The 20,000-nt window shown below is 47.7% G+C and overlaps 2 protein-coding genes across 4 annotated transcripts in view; one reads left to right on the top strand and one right to left on the bottom strand.

Annotated features, from left to right (window-relative positions):
- The window catches only part of amph (amphiphysin), a 57,553-nt gene extending 47,711 nt beyond the window's left edge, over positions 1-9,842 (bottom strand). For all 3 annotated transcript variants that reach the window (XM_083927717.1, XM_083927718.1, XM_083927716.1), the window contains exons 1-6: positions 9,747-9,842; positions 7,750-7,830; positions 6,728-6,782; positions 6,302-6,396; positions 5,224-5,319; positions 1-57 (exon numbers count right to left, since the gene is read on the bottom strand). The exon at positions 1-57 is cut by the window's left edge and continues 51 nt beyond it. In XM_083927717.1, coding sequence (XP_083783843.1) covers positions 1-57; positions 5,224-5,319; positions 6,302-6,396; positions 6,728-6,782; positions 7,750-7,830; positions 9,747-9,815 — 453 coding nt within the window. In that variant the 5' untranslated portion in view covers positions 9,816-9,842. The remainder of the gene's footprint in view (positions 58-5,223; positions 5,320-6,301; positions 6,397-6,727; positions 6,783-7,749; positions 7,831-9,746) is intronic.
- Positions 9,843-15,728: 5,886 nt separating this feature from the next.
- Positions 15,729-20,000, top strand: part of inhbab (inhibin subunit beta Ab) — a gene marked incomplete at both ends in the record, with an annotated part of 5,007 nt that continues 735 nt past the window's right edge. The window contains 2 exons of the mRNA XM_083928540.1: positions 15,729-16,200; positions 19,945-20,000. The exon at positions 19,945-20,000 is cut by the window's right edge and continues 735 nt beyond it. Coding sequence (XP_083784666.1) covers positions 15,729-16,200; positions 19,945-20,000 — 528 coding nt within the window. The remainder of the gene's footprint in view (positions 16,201-19,944) is intronic.

A 20,000-nucleotide genomic window follows, 5' to 3' on the forward strand; every position in this document is an offset into this window, starting at 1 on the left:
GTGATGGCGAGCGCTGTCGTAGTCGATGAGTTTGCGACTTCTTTTGGCGACACGAGTCTGAAAGGTTTCAGAATCAGAAGAGAAATCAGTCTGACATCAACACTGTCATCAAAGATCCAGAGGAAGTGTTTCAGTCTGACATCAACACTGTCATCAAAGATCCAGAGGAAGTGTTTCAGTCTGACATCAACACTGTCATCAAAGATCCAGAGGAAGTGTTTCAGTCTGACATCAACACTGTCATCAAAGATCCAGGAAGTGTTTCAGTCTGACATCAACACTGTCATCAAAGATCCAGAGGAAGTGTTTCAGTCTGACATCAACACTGTCATCAAAGATCCAGAGGAAGTGTTTCAGTCTGACATCAACACTGTCATCAAAGATCCAGAGGAAGTGTTTCAGTCTGACATCAACACTGTCATCAAAGATCCAGAGGAAGTGTTTCAGTCTGACATCAACACTGTCATCAAAGATCCAGAGGAAGTGTTTCAGTCTGACATCAACACTGTCATCAAAGATCCAGGAAGTGTTTCAGTCTGACATCAACACTGTCATCAAAGATCCAGAGGAAGTGTTTCAGTCTGACATCAACACTGTCATCAAAGATCCAGGAAGTGTTTCAGTCTGACATCAACACTGTCATCAAAGATCCAGAGGAAGTGTTTCAGTCTGACATCAACACTGTCATCAAAGATCCAGAGGAAGTGTTTCAGTCTGACATCAACACTGTCATCAAAGATCCAGAGGAAGTGTTTCAGTCTGACATCAACACTGTCATCAAAGATCCAGAGGAAGTGTTTCAGTCTGACATCAACACTGTCATCAAAGATCCAGAGGAAGTGTTTCAGTCTGACATCAACACTGTCATCAAGATCCAGAGGAAGTGTTTCAGTCTGACATCAACACTGTCATCAAAGATCCAGAGGAAGTGTTTCAGTCTGACATCAACACTGTCATCAAAGATCCAGAGGAAGTGTTTCAGTCTGACATCAACACTGTAATCAAAGATCCAGAGGAAGTGTTTCAGTCTGACATCAACACTGTCATCAAAGATCCAGAGGAAGTGTTTCAGTCTGACATCAACACTGTCATCAAAGATCCAGAGGAAGTGTTTCAGTCTGACATCAACACTGTCATCAAAGATCCAGAGGAAGTGTTTCAGTCTGACATCAACACTGTCATCAAAGATCCAGAGGAAGTGTTTCAGTCTGACATCAACACTGTCATCAAAGATCCAGAGGAAGTGTTTCAGTCTGACATCAACACTGTCATCAAAGATCCAGGAAGTGTTTCAGTCTGACATCAACACTGTCATCAAAGATCCAGAGGAAGTGTTTCAGTCTGACATCAACACTGTCATCAAAGATCCAGAGGAAGTGTTTCAGTCTGACATCAACACTGTCATCAAAGATCCAGGAAGTGTTTCAGTCTGACATCAACACTGTCATCAAAGATCCAGAGGAAGTGTTTCAGTCTGACATCAACACTGTCATCAAAGATCCAGAGGAAGTGTTTCAGTCTGACATCAACACTGTCATCAAAGATCCAGGAAGTGTTTCAGTCTGACATCAACACTGTCATCAAAGATCCAGAGGAAGTGTTTCAGTCTGACATCAACACTGTCATCAAAGATCCAGAGGAAGTGTTTCAGTCTGACATCAACACTGTCATCAAAGATCCAGAGGAAGTGTTTCAGTCTGACATCAACACTGTCATCAAAGATCCAGAGGAAGTGTTTCAGTCTGACATCAACACTGTCATCAAAGATCCAGAGGAAGTGTTTCAGTCTGACATCAACACTGTCATCAAAGATCCAGAGGAAGTGTTTCAGTCTGACATCAACACTGTCATCAAAGATCCAGAGGAAGTGTTTCAGTCTGACATCAACACTGTCATCAAAGATCCAGGAAGTGTTTCAGTCTGACATCAACACTGTCATCAAAGATCCAGGAAGTGTTTCAGTCTGACATCAACACTGTCATCAAAGATCCAGAGGAAGTGTTTCAGTCTGACATCAACACTGTCATCAAAGATCCAGGAAGTGTTTCAGTCTGACATCAACACTGTCATCAAAGATCCAGGAAGTGTTTCAGTCTGACATCAACACTGTCATCAAAGATCCAGGAAGTGTTTCAGTCTGACATCAACACTGTCATCAAAGATCCAGAGGAAGTGTTTCAGTCTGACATCAACACTGTCATCAAAGATCCAGAGGAAGTGTTTCAGTCTGACATCAACACTGTCATCAAAGATCCAGAGGAAGTGTTTCAGTCTGACATCAACACTGTCATCAAAGATCCAGAGGAAGTGTTTCAGTCTGACATCAACACTGTCATCAAAGATCCAGAGGAGGTGTTTCAGTCTGACATCAACACTGTCATCAAAGATCCAGAGGAAGTGTTTCAGTCTGACATCAACACTGTCATCAAAGATCCAGAGGAAGTGTTTCAGTCTGACATCAACACTGTCATCAAAGATCCAGAGGAAGTGTTTCAGTCTGACATCAACACCTGTCATCAAAGATCCAGAGGAAGTGTTTCAGTCTGACATCAACACTGTCATCAAGATCCAGGAAGTGTTTCAGTCTGACATCAACACTGTCATCAAAGATCCAGGAAGTGTTTCAGTCTGACATCAACACTGTCATCAAAGATCCAGAGGAAGTGTTTCAGTCTGACATCAACACTGTCATCAAAGATCCAGGAAGTGTTCAGTCTGACATCAACACTGTCATCAAAGATCCAGAGGAAGTGTTTCAGTCTGACATCAACACTGTCATCAAAGGTCAGGAGGAAGTGTTTCAGTCTGACATCAACACTGTCATCAAAGATCCAGAGGAAGTGTTTCAGTCTGACATCAACACTGTCATCAAAGATCCAGAGGAAGTGTTTCAGTCTGACATCAACACTGTCATCAAAGATCCAGGAAGTGTTTCAGTCTGACATCAACACTGTCATCAAAGATCCAGGAAGTGTTTCAGTCTGACATCAACACTGTCATCAAAGATCCAGGAAGTGTTTCAGTCTGACATCAACACTGTCATCAAAGATCCAGGAAGTGTTTCAGTCTGACATCAACACTGTCATCAAAGATCCAGAGGAAGTGTTTCAGTCTGACATCAACACTGTCATCAAAGATCCAGGAAGTGTTTCAGTCTGACATCAACACTGTCATCAAAGATCCAGAGGAAGTGTTTCAGTCTGACATCAACACTGTCATCAAAGATCCAGAGGAAGTGTTTCAGTCTGACATCAACACTGTCATCAAAGATCCAGGAAGTGTTTCAGTCTGACATCAACACTGTCATCAAAGATCCAGAGGAAGTGTTTCAGTCTGACATCAACACTGTCATCAAAGATCCAGGAAGTGTTTCAGTCTGACATCAACACTGTCATCAAAGATCCAGAGGAAGTGTTTCAGTCTGACATCAACACTGTCATCAAAGATCCAGAGGAAGTGTTTCAGTCTGACATCAACACTGTCATCAAAGATCCAGAGGAAGTGTTTCAGTCTGACATCAACACTGTCATCAAAGATCCAGAGGAAGTGTTTCAGTCTGACATCAACACTGTCATCAAAGATCCAGAGGAAGTGTTTCAGTCTGACATCAACACTGTCATCAAAGATCCAGGAAGTGTTTCAGTCTGACATCAACACTGTCATCAAAGATCCAGAGGAAGTGTTTCAGTCTGACATCAACACTGTCATCAAAGATCCAGAGGAAGTGTTTCAGTCTGACATCAACACTGTCATCAAAGATCCAGGAAGTGTTTCAGTCTGACATCAACACTGTCATCAAAGATCCAGAGGAAGTGTTTCAGTCTGACATCAACACTGTCATCAAAGATCCAGGAAGTGTTTCAGTCTGACATCAACACTGTCATCAAAGATCCAGGAAGTGTTTCAGTCTGACATCAACACTGTCATCAAAGATCCAGGAAGTGTTTCAGTCTGACATCAACACTGTCATCAAAGATCCAGAGGAAGTGTTTCAGTCTGACATCAACACTGTCATCAAAGATCCAGAGGAAGTGTTTCAGTCTGACATCAACACTGTCATCAAAGATCCAGAGGAAGTGTTTCAGTCTGACATCAACACTGTCATCAAAGATCCAGGAAGTGTTTCAGTCTGACATCAACACTGTCATCAAAGATCCAGGAAGTGTTTCAGTCTGACATCAACACTGTCATCAAAGATCCAGGAAGTGTTTCAGTCTGACATCATCACTGTCATCAAAGATCCAGAGGAAGTGTTTCAGTCTGACATCAACACTGTCATCAAAGATCCAGAGGAAGTGTTTCAGTCTGACATCAACACTGTCATCAAAGATCCAGAGGAAGTGTTTCAGTCTGACATCAACACTGTCATCAAAGATCCAGAGAAGTGTTTCAGTCTGACATCAACACTGTCATCAAAGATCCAGAGGAAGTGTTTCAGTCTGACATCAACACTGTCATCCAGAGGAAGTGTTTCAGTCTGACATCAACACTGTCATCAAAGATCCAGGAAGTGTTTCAGTCTGACATCAACACTGTCATCAAAGATCCAGAGGAAGTGTTTCAGTCTGACATCAACACTGTCATCAAAGATCCAGGAAGTGTTTCAGTCTGACATCAACACTGTCATCAAAGATCCAGAGGAAGTGTTTCAGTCTGACATCAACACTGTCATCAAAGATCCAGGAAGTGTTTCAGTCTGACATCAACACTGTCATCAAAGATCCAGAGGAAGTGTTTCAGTCTGACATCAACACTGTCATCAAAGATCCAGAGGAAGTGTTTCAGTCTGACATCAACACTGTCATCAAAGATCCAGGAAGTGTTTCAGTCTGACATCAACACTGTCATCAAAGATCCAGGAAGTGTTTCAGTCTGACATCAACACTGTCATCAAAGATCCAGGAAGTGTTTCAGTCTGACATCAACACTGTCATCAAAGATCCAGGAAGTGTTTCAGTCTGACATCAACACTGTCATCAAAGATCCAGAGGAAGTGTTTCAGTCTGACATCAACACTGTCATCAAAGATCCAGAGGAAGTGTTTCAGTCTGACATCAACACTGTCATCAAAGATCCAGAGGAAGTGTTTCAGTCTGACATCAACACTGTCATCAAAGATCCAGGAAGTGTTTCAGTCTGACATCAACACTGTCATCAAAGATCCAGGAAGTGTTTCAGTCTGACATCAACACTGTCATCAAAGATCCAGGAAGTGTTTCTTACCTTGAGGTCTGGAAACTGTTGCAGGTACGCGTCCAGGTTCAGCAGCAGCGAGTCCACCAGTTTGTTATGAAAGTCCTCCCACAGGGCGTCGCAGTCCTGCAGCAGACACACAACTCACGCTGTCACAGCACACACACACACACACAACTCACGCTGTCACAGCACACACACAACTCACGCTGTCACAGCACACACACACACACACACAACTCACACTGTCACAGCACACACACACACACACAACTCACGCTGTCACAGCACACACACAACTCACGCTGTCACAGCACACACACACACACACACAACTCACGCTGTCACAGCACACACACACAACTCACGCTGTCACAGCACAAACACACACACAACTCACGCTGTCACAGCACACACACAACTCACGCTGTCACAGCACACACACACAACTCACACAACTCACACTGTCACAGCACACACACACAACTCACGCTGTCACAGCACACACACACACACACAACTCACACTGTCACAGCACACACAACTTTATTCCGTACGATCACGGTCACGGTCACGATCACGGTCACGATCACGGTCACGGTCACGATCACGATCACGTCACGGTCACGGTCACGGTCACGATCACGGTCACGGTCACGATCACGGTCACGATCACGGTCACGATCACGGTCACGGTCACGGTCACGGTCACGGTCACGGTCACGGTCACGGTCACGATCACGGTCACGGTCACGATCACGGTCACGGTCACGGTCACGATCACGATCACGGTCACGGTCACGATCACGGTCACGGTCACGGTCACGGTCACGATCACGATCACGGTCACGATCACGCTCACGATCACGGTCACGATCACGGTCACGGTCACGATCACAGTCACGATCACGGTCACGATCACGATCACGATCACGGTCACGGTCACGGTCACGATCACGGTCACGATCACGGTCACGGTCACGGTCACGGTCACGGTCACGATCACGGTCACGGTCACGATCACGATCACGATCACGGTCACGGTCACGGTCACGGTCACGGTCACGCGCTTGTGTGGCGTTTGTGTGAAGCACTTTCAGACTCTGACCTTCCCGATGACCATGACGTCGTCCTTCCCGTGCCAGTCGGGTTCGTACACTTCATGCAGAGACTGCGTCAGGTTGATGGAGGCCTGCTGCATCCCTGAGGACGGACACAGAGACACACACAAAGACACACACCAGGACACACACGAGGACACACACCAGGACACACACCAGGACACACAACAGGACACACACCAGGACACACACCAGGACACACACCAGGACACACACACACAGAGACACACACAGAGACACACACCAGGACACACACGAGGACACACACCAGGACACACACACACAGAGACACACACAGAGACACACACCAGGACACACACGAGGACACACACACACAGAGACACACACCAGGTCACATGTTCACCGTGAGACTGAATTATGATCAGATGCAAACACGAGCAGACGTTCCTCACCTTTAATGGCCGACATGTACGACTTCATCTCCCTCTGCAGCCGCGAGCCTTCAGACTGAAACCAGACACGGGTTAGTGACACGCCGTGGTTAGTGACACGCCGTGGTTAGTGACACGCCGTGGTTAGTGACACGCCGTGGTTAATGACACGCCGTGGTTAATGACACGCCGTGGTTAGTGACACGCCGTGGTTAATGACACGCCGTGGTTAATGACACGTGTAATGACACGCCGTGGTTAATGACACGTGTAATGACACGCCGTGGTTAGTGACACGCCGTGGTTAATGACACGCCGTGGTTAATGACACGCCGTGGTTAATGGCACGCCGTGGTTAATGACACGTGTAATGACACGCCGTGGTTAGTGACACGCCGTGGTTAGTGACACGCCGTGGTTAATGACACGCCGTGGTTAATGACACGCCGTGGTTAATGACACGCCGTTGTTAATGACACGCCGTGGTTAATGACACGCCGTGGTTAGTGACACGCCGTGGTTAATGACACGTGTAATAACACGTGGTGGTTAATAACACGTGTAATAACACGCCGTGGTTAATTACACGGGTTAATGACACGCCGTGGTTAATGACACGCCGTGGTTAATGACACGCCGTGGTTAATGACACGCCGTGGTTAATGACACGCCGTGGTTAATGACACGGGTAATAACACGCCGTGGTTAATGACACGTGTAATAACACGTGGTGGTTAATAACACGTGTAATAACACGCCGTGGTTAATGACACGGGTTAATGACACGCCGTGGTTAATGACACGGGTTAATGACACGCCGTGGTTAATGACACGCCGTGGTTAATGACACGGGTTAATGACACGCCGTGGTTAATGACACGTGTAATAACATGCCGTGGTTAATAACACGGGTTAATGACACGCCGTGGTTAATGACACGGGTTAATGACACGCCGTGGTTAATGACACGTGTCATAACACGCCGTGGTTAATGACACGTGTAATAACACGGCGTGGTGGATGTTGTGGCGTGCGAGCGTCACCTCCTGCCTCCTGAAGTTGATCACCACTTGTTCGAACTGTTCGTCTTTGGTCTCGTCGGCTTTTCCCAGTTTCTGCAGAACCTGAAAAACATCAAAGACACAAAACGACGCTTTCTTCATAACGACACGTTTCAGATTCTGTTGTTCCTCAGATCGTTCTGAGCATCATCACAACGCCACGCCACGCCACGCCACGCCACCCCACGCCACGCCACATCACATCACATCACGCCATGCCACGCAACGCAACGCCGCATCACGCCACGCCACGCCACGCCACGCCAAGTCACCCCACATCACAACACGCCACGCCACGCCACGTCACGTCACAACACGCCACGCCACGCCACGCCACGCCACATCACGCTAAGCCACACCACGGACAGCATCCAGTCAAAACCAGGTAAATGTTCAGCACCACGGACAGCGTCCAGTCAGAACCAGGTAAAGGTTCAGCACCACGGACAGCGTCCAATCAGAACCAGGTAAAGGTTCAGCACCACGGACAGCATCCAATCAGAACCAGGTAAAGGTTCAGCACCACGGACAGCGTCCAATCAGAACCAGGTAAAGGTTCAGCACCACGGACAGCATCCAATCAGAACCAGGTAAAGGTTCAGCACCACGGACAGCGTCCAATCAGAACCAGGTAAATGTTCAGCACCACAGACAGGACCAATCAGAACCAGGTAAAGGCTCAGCACCACGGACAGGACCAATCAGAACCAGGTAAAGGTTCAGCACCACGGACAGGACCAATCAGAACCAGGCAAAGGTTCAGCACCACGGACAGGACCAATCAGAACCAGGTAAAGGTTCAGCACCACGGACAGGACCAATCAGAACCAGGTAAAGGTTCAGCACCACGGACAGGACCAATCAGAACCAGGTAAAGGTTCAGCACCACGGACAGGACCAATCAGAACCAGGTAAAGGTTCAGCACCACGGACAGGACCAATCAGAACCAGGTAAAGGTTCAGCACCACGGACAGGACCAATCAGAACCAGGTAAAGGTTCAGCACCACGGACAGCGTCCAATCAGAACCAGGTAAAGGTTCAGCACCACGGACAGGACCAATCAGAACCAGGCAAAGGTTCAGCACCACGGACAGGACCAATCAGAACCAGGTAAAGGTTCAGCACCACGGACAGGACCAATCAGAACCAGGCAAAGGTTCAGCACCACGGACAGCGTCCAATCAGAACCAGGTATAGGTTCAGCACCACGGACAGGACCAATCAGAACCAGGTAAAGGTTCAGCACCACGGACAGCGTCCAGTCAGAACCAGGTAAAGGTTCAGCACCACGGACAGGACCAATCAGAACCAGGTAAATGTTCAGCACCACGGACAGGACCAATCAGAACCAGGTAAATGTTCAGCACCACGGACAGGACCAATCAGAACCAGGTAAAGGTCCAATCAGAACCAGGCAAAGGTCCAATCAGAACCAGGCAAAGGCTCTGGCGCATTAAAATCTCATAAATATGAATAAATATTAATTATATTATGATTATTTTATTTATCTCTGTCGAGTCTTTGTGTATAAATATAAACGCGTGCTCACGTGCAGAGGACTGATCCTGCGTCAACAATGACGTCATCACGCTGCGTCCACCCCCGACCTTGGAAAACACCTCGTTTCCTTTTTATTAAAAACTTGAAAAACGCGACATGTTTTTCACCGTGCATGTGACGTCATCACAAGGTGTTACGGCGTTAATCCGCCTGAACCAATCAGAAGCGTTTCTGATCATTGGGCCTCGTGTGTTTCGGCCGTGACGTCATCTGTTTGTGCGGATTTGACCCGAAAACATCAAAAGAACCGAAGCGCGTTTATATTTAAACACAACACGAAACATGCACGAGGCTGCGCGGCCGCGTGACTCCTGCACTCCTCCATCTGTCCCCTCCTCCTCTTCACCTCCTCCTCTTCACCTCCTCCTCTTCACCTCCTCCTCTTCCTCACCCCCCCCCCCCCCCCCCGTCTCTTACCTTCTCCTGCGCGCGGTTCAGTCTTTTCTGCACGTTTTTAGCGAAAATTCCCGTTTTGATTTCCGCCATGATGAAGAGGATTAACACCGAGCCGCTGCTGCTGAGGGGGAGGAGAGTGTGTGTGTGTGTGTGTGTGTGTGTGTGTGTGTGTGTGTGTGTGTGTGTGTGTGTGTGTGTGTGTGAGCAGGGGGCGGGGCTTGAAGTCAGCTGATTGGGTTTTAATTCCAGTGTTTACAGAACAAAGCTGCTGTTTCCGTGTTTAAATAAAATATAAATATAAATATAAATATAAATGTTCATTCAGCTGTTTCTGTTCAACGCATTATTTTATTTATTAATAATTATTATTTTCATTATACAGAAGAACCGGAAGTGACGTAAAAACTGTTGGGTCGCTTCTGAAGAGTTATTTATTTATTTATTATAATAAATAAATAAATAACTCTTATATTAGTATTTATGTTGTGTTTGATTTAAGTGACTTTATGAGTTATTCTTTTATATTCTTTAATATTTATTTGTTTTTTATCAAATGGACAAAAACTGAAATGTTTGAATGATTTGGATTAAATTTAGACCCCGAGCTCCAGCCTCTGGTCCTGGATCAGGTCTCAGGGGCAGCAGCTCCAGCCTCTGGTCCTGGATCAGGTCTCAGGGGCAGCAGCTCCAGCCTCTGATCCTGGATCAGGTCTCAGGGGCAGCAGCTCCAGCCTCTGGTCCTGGATCAGGTCTCAGGGGCAGCAGCTCCAGCCTCTGATCCTGGATCAGGTCTCAGGGGCAGCAGCTCCAGCCTCTGATCCTGGATCAGGTCTCAGGGGCAGCAGCTCCAGCCTCTGATCCTGGATCAGGTCCCAGGGGCAGCAGCTCCAGCCTCTGATCCTGGATCAGGTCTCAGGGGCAGCAGCTCCAGCCTCTGATCCTGGATCAGGTCTCAGGGGCAGCAGCTCCAGCCTCTGATCCTGGATCAGGTCCCAGGGGCAGCAGCTCCAGCCTCTGATCCTGGATCAGGTCCCAGGGGCAGCAGCTCCAGCCTCTGATCCTGGATCAGGTCTCAGGGGCAGCAGCTCCAGCCTCTGGTCCTGGATCAGGTCCCAGGGGCAGCAGCTCCAGCCTCTGATCCTGGATCAGGTCTCAGGGGCAGCAGCTCCAGCCTCTGGTCCTGGATCAGGTCTCAGGGGCAGCAGCTCCAGCCTCTGATCCTGGATCAGGTCTCAGGGGCAGCAGCTCCAGCCTCTGATCCTGGATCAGGTCTCAGGGGCAGCAGCTCCAGCCTCTGATCCTGGATCAGGTCTCAGGGGCAGCAGCTCCAGCCTCTGGTCCTGGATCAGGTCTCAGGGGCAGCAGCTCCAGCCTCTGATCCTGGATCAGGTCTCAGGGGCAGCAGCTCCGGCCTCTGATCCTGGATCAGGTCTCAGGGGAAGCAGCTCCAGCCTCTGGTCCTGGATCAGGTCTCAGGGGCAGCAGCTCCAGCCTCTGATCCTGGATCAGGTCTCAGGGGCAGCAGCTCCAGCCTCTGATATTGAGGAAACACATTTCAGACGCTTGGACCTGGACCTGGTTCTGTGGGTCCTGACCTGGACCTGGTTCTTTGGGTCCTGACCTGGACCTGGTTCTTTGGGTCCTGATCTGGACCTGGTTCTTTGGGTCCTGACCCAGCTTTCAGGACCACAGGTGAGGGTAGGAACCAGGACTGAGCGGTAGAGCGACTGCAGCTCCGCCCCCGCTGCTCCATCGTCCCCTCACTCCTGAACCAGATCCCGAGGTCCTTGAAGTCCTTCACTTGGGGTCAGGACTCGTTCCAGACCCGGAGGAACAATCCAGCGGTTTCCTGCTGAGAGCCACGGCCTCAGATCCAGAGGTGCTGATCCTCATCCCGGCCGTTTCACACTCGGCTGTGAACCGATCCAGTGAGTGCTGAAGGTCCCTGACCCACGACGCCATCAGGACCACGTCAGAGACCAGATCCTCAGCCCACCCTACTGCAGCCCCTCCCCACCACGACTACGCCTCCATATCCTGTCCATGAAAACCACAAACAGGACTGGTGACAGAGTGCCCCCCTGGAGGAGGCCGACCCCCACCGGGAACCACTCCGACTCACTGCCCAGGATCCAGACTCAGCTCTCTCTTTGGGGGTACAGAGACTGGACCCCCTCAGAAGTGACCCCCTCACCCCAGACTCCCCCAGCACCTCCCACAGTATCTCCAGGGACCCGGTCATGGGCCTTCTCCAGATCCACAAAGCACATGTAGACCGGGTGGGCCCACTCCCAGACCCCCTCCAGGATCCTGGAGAGTGCAGAGCTGGTCCTGGTCCAGGTCCAGGACTGGATCCACCTGGTTCCTCTTCAGTCTGAGGTTCTACAGGACCAACCTCCTTTCCAGCACCTTGGAGTCGACTTCACCAGGGAGGCTGAGGAGTGTGATCCCCCTGGAACTGGCTCACACCCTCTGGTCCCCCTTTCTGAACAGGAACCACCACCCCGGTCTGCCACTCCCTCGGCACTGTCCCAGACTTCCACCAGTGTGTCAGAGACGTGTGGACCACGCCCACTCCGGTTCGATGCCCCCAACCTCCACAGGGACGCCAGGAAAGCTCCTCCGGAGGTGTGAGGTGAAGGTCTCTGGGACAGGGGCCTCCTCCAGACGGTCCCAGTTCACCCACACTACTGGTTTGGGTTTACCCGGTCTGTCCAGAACCTTCCCCGTCCTCTGACCCGCTCATCCCCAGATGGTGATCAGCTGACAGCTCTGCCCCTCTCTTCACCCGAGTGTCCAAAACATCCGGCCTCAGATCAGATGAGACCATCACAGACTGGATCCTGGACCTTTGGCCTAGTGTGCTCTGGGACCAGGTCCACTTCTGAGCCTCCTTCTGTTCCAACATGGTGTTTGTTAAAGAGGATCCAGGACCAGCACACAAGTCTAACACCAGACGCTGGGGTTCAGATCAGGGAGGCCGTTCCTCCCAATCAGCGGGGGGGCGGCCAGTGACCAGCGCCCTGAGCAGTTGGGGGTTCGGTGCCTTGCTCAACAGCACCTCGGCAGTGCCCCGGAGATGAACTGGCACCTCTCCAGCCACCAGTCCACTCCCCATACATGGTCCACACAGGGACTTGAACCAGCGACCCTACGGTTCCAGCCAAGTCACCTCTGGACTGAGCTGCTGCCGCCCCAAAGGGTCGTGAATGACAGCAACAGTTAAGAAGTCACATAGATGTGAAATATGAGTTACATTTCACATCTATGTGACTTTATAAGTTATTTATTCATTTATATATTTATTAATTCATGTATTTACTTATTTATGTATTTATTAATTCATGTATTTACTTATTTATGTATTTACTTATTTATGTATTTACTTATTTATTTATTTATTTATTTATTTATGTACTTATTTATTTATTTATTTATGTATTTACTTATTTATGTATTTATTTATTTATATATTTATTAATTTATGTATTTATGTATTTATTTATTTATATATTTATTAATTCATGTATTTACTTATTTATGTATTTACTTATTTATATATTTATTAATTCATGTATTTACTTATTTATGTATTTATTTATTTATATATTTATTAATTCATGTATTTACTTATTTATGTATTTATATATTTATTAATTCATGTATTTATGTATTTATTTATGTATTTATTAATTCATGTATTTACTTATTTATGTATTTATTTATTTATATATTTATTAATTCATGTATTTATGTATTTATTTATTTATGTATGTATTTATTTATTTATATATTTATGTATTTATTTATTTATGTATTTATTTATTTATATATTTATGTATTTATTTATTTATTTATGTATTTATTTATTTATATATTTATTAATGTATTTATTTAAATATTTATGTATTTATTTATTTATTTATATATTTATTTATTTACATATTTATTTATTTATTTATATATTTATTTATATATTTATTTATTTATTTGTGTATATATTTATTCATCTATTTATATATTTATTTATTTATATATTTATTTACTTATTTATTCATGTATTTATTTATTTATGTATTTATTTATTTATATATTTATTTATGTATTTATTTATTTATATATTTATTTATGTATTTATTTATTTATATATTTATTTATGTATTTATTTATTTATTTATATATTTATTTATATATTTATTTATTTATTTGTGTATATATTTATTCATCTATTTATATATTTATTTATTTATATATTTATTTATTTACATATTTATTTATTTATTTATATATTTATTTATATATTTATTTATTTATTTGTGTATATATTTATTCATCTATTTATATATTTATTTATTTATATATTTATTTATTTATATATTTATTTATGTATTTATTTATTTATATATTTATTTATGTATTTATTTATATATTTATTTATTTATGTATTTATTTATTAATTAATGTATTTATTTATTTTTTATATTTATTTATTTATTTATATATTTATTTTTTTATATATTTATTTATTTATTTATGTATTTATTTATTAATTAATGTATTTATTTATTTTTTATATTTATTTATTTATTTATTTATTTATTTATTTATATATTTATTTTTTTATGTATTTATTTATTTATTTATTTATTTATATATTTATTTTTTTATATATTTATTTATTTATTTATTTATATATTTATTTATTTATTTATATATTTATTTTTTTATGTATTTATTTATTTATTTATTTATTTATTTATATTAATGTGACTATAAGTTATTTGATGATGAACGACAGACGCTGTTTCAGGTGAAGAGGCCGTAACACCTGCTCCCACCAGCAGAGGGCGTGCTGATGTCACTGTGTGTGTGTGTGTGTGTGTGTGTGTGTGTGTGTGTGTGTGTGTGTGTGTGTGTGTGTGTGTGTGTGTGTGTGTGTGTGTGTGTGTGTGTGTGTGTGTGTGTGTGGGGTCCATCTGCTGTGTGCAGGATTCTGATTTTAACAACAAACTCTTCGGTCTAAATTAATTTCACACCGACGGAGTTTCTCCTCCACGTGAGGTGACGATGATGCTGTGCTGAGTCATCCATGTGTGTGTGTGTGTGTGTGTGTGTGTGTGTGTGTGTGTGTGTGTGTGTGTGTGTGTGTGGTATGACACTCGTCCTCCTCTTCTGTCGTGACGTTCATTCAGGAGGAAACACCACAAACAGTCCTGAGATATTCTGAGACTTTACTCACAGATTTTGGTGTGTGTGTGTGTGTGTGTGTGTGTGTGTGTGTGTGTGTGTGTGTGTGTGTGTGTGTGAGTGACTGTGTGAGTGTGTGAGTGTGTGTGTGTGAGGGAATACCTCTGTGGCTGGAGGGAGGGATTAAACGGACAGAGGTATAATTACAGAAACAGAGAGGAGAGGAGAGTAGAGTGACCCTGCACCACCGAGCTGTCCACACCAGAACCAGGACCACCGGGACCAGGACCACCAGGACCAGAAACACCAGGATCACCAGGACCAGGACCACCAGGACCAGGACCACCAGGACCAGAAACACCAGGATCACCAGGACCAGAAACACCAGGACCAGAAACACCAGGACCAGAAACACCAGGACCAGAAACACCAGGATCACCAGGGCCAGAACCACAACGACCAGAACCACCAGGAACACTGGGACCAGAAATACCAGGACCAGAACCAGAACCACCAGGACCAGAAACACCAGGACCAGAAACACCAGGATCACCAGGACCAGAACCACAACGACCAGGACAAGAACCACCAGAACCAGGAAAACCAAGACCTGAACACCAGGGTCAGAACCAACAGAAATACCAGGACCAGAAACACCAGGACCAGAACCAGAACCACCAGGACAAGAACCACCAGAACCAGGAAAACCAAGACCTGAACACCAGGGTCAGAACCAACAGAAACACCAGAACCAGAACCACCAGAACCAGGAAAACCAGGACCAGGAACACCAGGACCAGAACCACCAGGCCCATCATGTGCTCGCTGTTTTCGGCGTTCTTCTTCGTGGTCGTCGGTCTTCTCGTCGATGCCTCTCCCACGGTTTCTCCGGGAGTGGACGTGGCGCCTGGGCTCCTGGAGCCGGGTCCGTCCCCGGGTCCGTCCCCGGGTCCGTCCCCGGGTCCGTCCCCGGGTCCGTCCCCGGGTCCGTCCCCGGCCTGTCCGTCCTGTTCTCTGTCTCAGATGAGGAGGAACTCGTCTTCGCCGGGAGGACAGAGCGACATGGTGGAGGCGGTGAAGCGTCACATTCTCAACATGCTGCACCTGAGCACTCGGCCCAACCTGACGCACCCGGTCCCTCGGGCCGCCGTGCTCAACGCCATCAAGAAGCTGCACGTGGGCCGCGTGGCTGAAGACGGCAGCGTGGAGATCCAGGAGGACGGGCAGAGCCCCGGGGGCCCGACGCCGCCCGAACCGCCGTCTGAGACCATCACCTTCGCAGAGCCAGGTGAGACTTTCCACTTAAAGCTGCATTCTCTCTAATGTCCACTTAAAGCTGCATTCTCTCTAATGTCCACTTAAAGCTACATTCTCTCTAATGTCCACTTAAAGCTGCCTTCTCTCCAATGTCCACTTAAAGCTGCATTCTCTGTAATGTGCAGCAGGGGGAGGCTCACTTAAAGCTCTTGTTTTGGGTGGTGACAAAGCTGAAAGAGCCCGTTTCCCTGAAGCTAACATTAGCGCTAGCTGGTGTTTTGCTCTTTAGCCTTTAGCTTAGCATCAACCTCTGTGACTGACCTTTGACCTCTTTCTTCTGATGAAAAAGAGTCAGTCCCTCTGTCCGTCTGTCTGTCTGTCCCTCTGTCTGTCTGTCCGTCCGTCCCTCCGTCTGTCTGTCTGTCTGTCCCTCTGTCTGTCTGTCTGTCCGTCTGTCTGTCTGTCCCTCTGTCTGTCTGTCTGTCCGTCCCTCCGTCTGTCTGTCTGTCTGTCTGTCCCTCTGTCTGTCTGTCTGTCCGTCTGTCTGTCCCTCTGTCTGTCTGTCTGTCCCTCTGTCTGTCTGTCTGTCCGTCTGTCCCTCTGTCTGTCTGTCTGTCTGTCTGTCTGTCTGTCTGTCCCTCTGTCTGTCTGTCTGTCTGTCTGTCCCTCTGTCTGTCTGTCTGTCCGTCTGTCCCTCTGTCTGTCTGTCTGTCTGTCTGTCTGTCTGTCCCTCTGTCTGTCTGTCTGTCCGTCTGTCCCTCTGTCTGTCTGTCTGTCTGTCCCTCTGTCTGTCTGTCTGTCTGTCCCTCTGTCTGTCCGTCTGTCCCTCTGTCTGTCTGTCTGTCTGTCTGTCTGTCTGTCTGTCTGTCTGTCCCTCCGTCTGTCTGTCTCTCTGTCTGTCTGTCTGTCCGTCCCTCTGTCTGTCCCTCCGTCTGTGTGTCTGTCTGTCTGTCTGTCCTTCTGTCCCTCTGTCTGTCTGTCTGTCCGTCCCTCTGTCTGTCTGTCCGTCTGTCTGTCTGTCCCTCCGTCTGTCCCTCTGTCCGTCCGTCTGTCCCTCTGTCCGTCCCTCTGTCTGTCCGTCCGTCTGTCCCTCTGTCCGTCCCTCTGTCTGTCCGTCCGTCTGTCCGTCTGTCTGTCCGTCTATTTTCAGCTCATTCACAAAAATCCAAAGAGTTCAAAGTTTGTTTAAAGTTCGTTGACACGTTTCAGTCGATCGATTCTGTCTCAGTGAACTTTTCTCTGACACACATTTAACCCTGAGGCTGCTCACTGACGGCTGATTGGTCCGCTGCTCACTGACGGCTGATTGGTCCGCTGGTCACTGACGGCTGATTGGTCCGCTGGTTACTGACGGCTGATTGGTCCGCTGGTCACTGTCGGCTGATTGGTCCGCTGGTCACTGACGGCTGATTGGTCCGCTGGTCACTGACGGCTGATTGATCCGCTGCTCACTGACGGCTGATTGGTCCGCTGGTTACTGACGGCTGATTGGTCCGCTGGTCACTGACGGCTGATTGGTCCGCTGGTCACTGACGGCTGATTGGTCCGCTGGTCACTGACGGCTGATTGGTCCGCTGGTCACTGACGGCTGATTGGTCAGCTGGTCACTGATGGCTGATTGGTCCGCTGGTCACTGACGGCTGATTGGTCCGCTGGTCACTGACGGCTGATTGGTCCGCTAGTCACTGACGGCTGATTGGTCCGCTGGTCACTGACGGCTGATTGGTCCGCTGGTCACTGACGGCTGATTGGTCAGCTGGTCACTGACGGCTGATTGGTCCGCTGGTCACTGACGGCTGATTGGTCAGCTGGTCACTGACGCCTGATTGGTCCGCTGGTCACTGACGCCTGATTGGTCAGCTGGTCACTGACGGCTGATTGGTCCGCTGGTCACTGACGGCTGATTGGTCCGCTGGTCACTGACGCCTGATTGGTCCGCTGGTCACTGACGGCTGATTGGTCCGCTGGTCACTGACGGCTGATTGGTCCGCTGGTCACTGACGGCTGATTGGTCAATTGGTCACTGACGGCTGATTGGTCAGCTGGTCACTGACGGCTGATTGGTCCGCTGGTCACTGACGGCTGATTGGTCCGCTGGTCACTGACGGCTGATTGGTCCGCTGGTCACTGACGGCTGATTGGTCCGCTGGTCACTGACGGCTGATTGGTCAGCTGGTCACTGACGGCTGATTGGTCCGCTGGTCACTGACGGCTGATTGGTCCGCTGGTCACTGACGGCTGATTGGTCCGCTGGTCACTGACGGCTGATTGGTCTGCTGGTCACTGACGGTGAAGACAGGGTTAAGACCCTGCAGACCTGTGATTGGTCAGAGAACGCTCCCCCACCGTCAACGCTGTAAATGATGATTAAAAACTTTGATTCTGTCGACACAGCTTTGAAAACGCAGCCTGTAAAGTTCCGATTCACGATGAGACGAAAGCGTCTGTGATTGTTCAGGTGAATGACGCCACGGCGTCAACTGATGGATGAACCATCTGTCCGTCACCAACACACGGGCCAAACCAACCAATCAGATGAGTGAAGCGTGTGACGTGCTAACAGCGTGTGACGTGCTAACAGCGTGTGACGTGCAAACAGCGTGTGACGTGCTAACAGCGTGTGACGTGCTAACAGCGTGTGACGTGCTAACAGCGTGTGACGTGCTAACAGCGTGTGACGTGCTAACAGCGTGTGACGTGCTAACAGCGTGTGACGTGCTAACAGCGTGTGACGTGCTAACAGCGTGTGACGTGCTAACAGCGTGTGACGTGCTAACAGCTCGGAGGCAAAGCTCAGAAAGGAAACAACATGTGTTTAACGTAAATTTACGGATCAAAGGCCTGTGTGTGTGTGTGTGTGTGTGTGTGTGTGTGTGTGCGTGCGTATGTGCATGCGTGCGTGTGTGCGTGCGTGCGTGTGCGTGCGTGCGTGCGTGCGTGTGCGTGTCCATATTCAACAGAAGGATCCAGAGAACACAGAGTTAGTGAGCGGCTGCTCATCTCATCCGTGGAAGAGTTGTTCACACTCAACAGTCACTCAACAGTCTCTTCTGTTTCCTGACTGTAATAAAGTTTAAAGACACTTTATTGAAGATACTTTAACAGTTTTGAGGACGTGTGTCCAGCTTTGGTTTCATGATTGGTTCTAGAACAGAACCGGGTCCTGGGTCGGGGTGAGCGCTCCTGACCAATCACAGCGTCCCGTCGCCCGTTTGCTTACATAAATGTACAGAATGTCTTTGTGCTAAAAATAGTCGACTGTTTGAGAGGAACCTTTAATTAAAGTGTCGCTCAGAGGCTCAAATTAGAGGACAGTACGGGGGGGGGGGGGGGGGGGGCATACCGAGAGCCCCGGGCCGTGAATAATCTGCATTCAGACGAATCTGGGCCCCAGCAATTACCCTGCACCAGAGACAAAGAGAGAGTGTGTGTGTGTGTGTGTGTGTGTGTGTGTGTGTGTGTGTGTGTGTGTGTGTGTGTGTGTGTGTGTGTGTGTGTGTGTGTGTGTGTGTGTGTGTGTGTGTGTGTGTGTGTGTGTGTGTGTGTGTGTGTGTGTGTGTGTGTGTGTGTGTGTATCCTTGTCTTTTTTTAGTGTCTCCGCTCATATCGAGTATATTTAGAGGCAGCGGCTCCATTCATGCTTTTCCTGTTAATGACATTTGTTTTGTCCTGTCGTTGGGGGGGGGGGGGGGGGGGGGGGGCTGGGGGGGCTGGGGGGGGGGGGCTCCTGCTCCACCATGTTTCGCTAACTCCGATTTAAACCTCTCTGCTGCAGGAGACTCTCTGGACGCGGTGACCTTCGGCGTGTCCACGGAGGAGGCCGGCTCGTCG

The sequence above is a fragment of the Echiichthys vipera genome, assembly GCF_963691815.1.
Source record: "Echiichthys vipera genome assembly, chromosome: 15".
In the NCBI taxonomy this organism is placed as follows: domain Eukaryota; kingdom Metazoa; phylum Chordata; class Actinopteri; order Perciformes; family Trachinidae; genus Echiichthys; species Echiichthys vipera.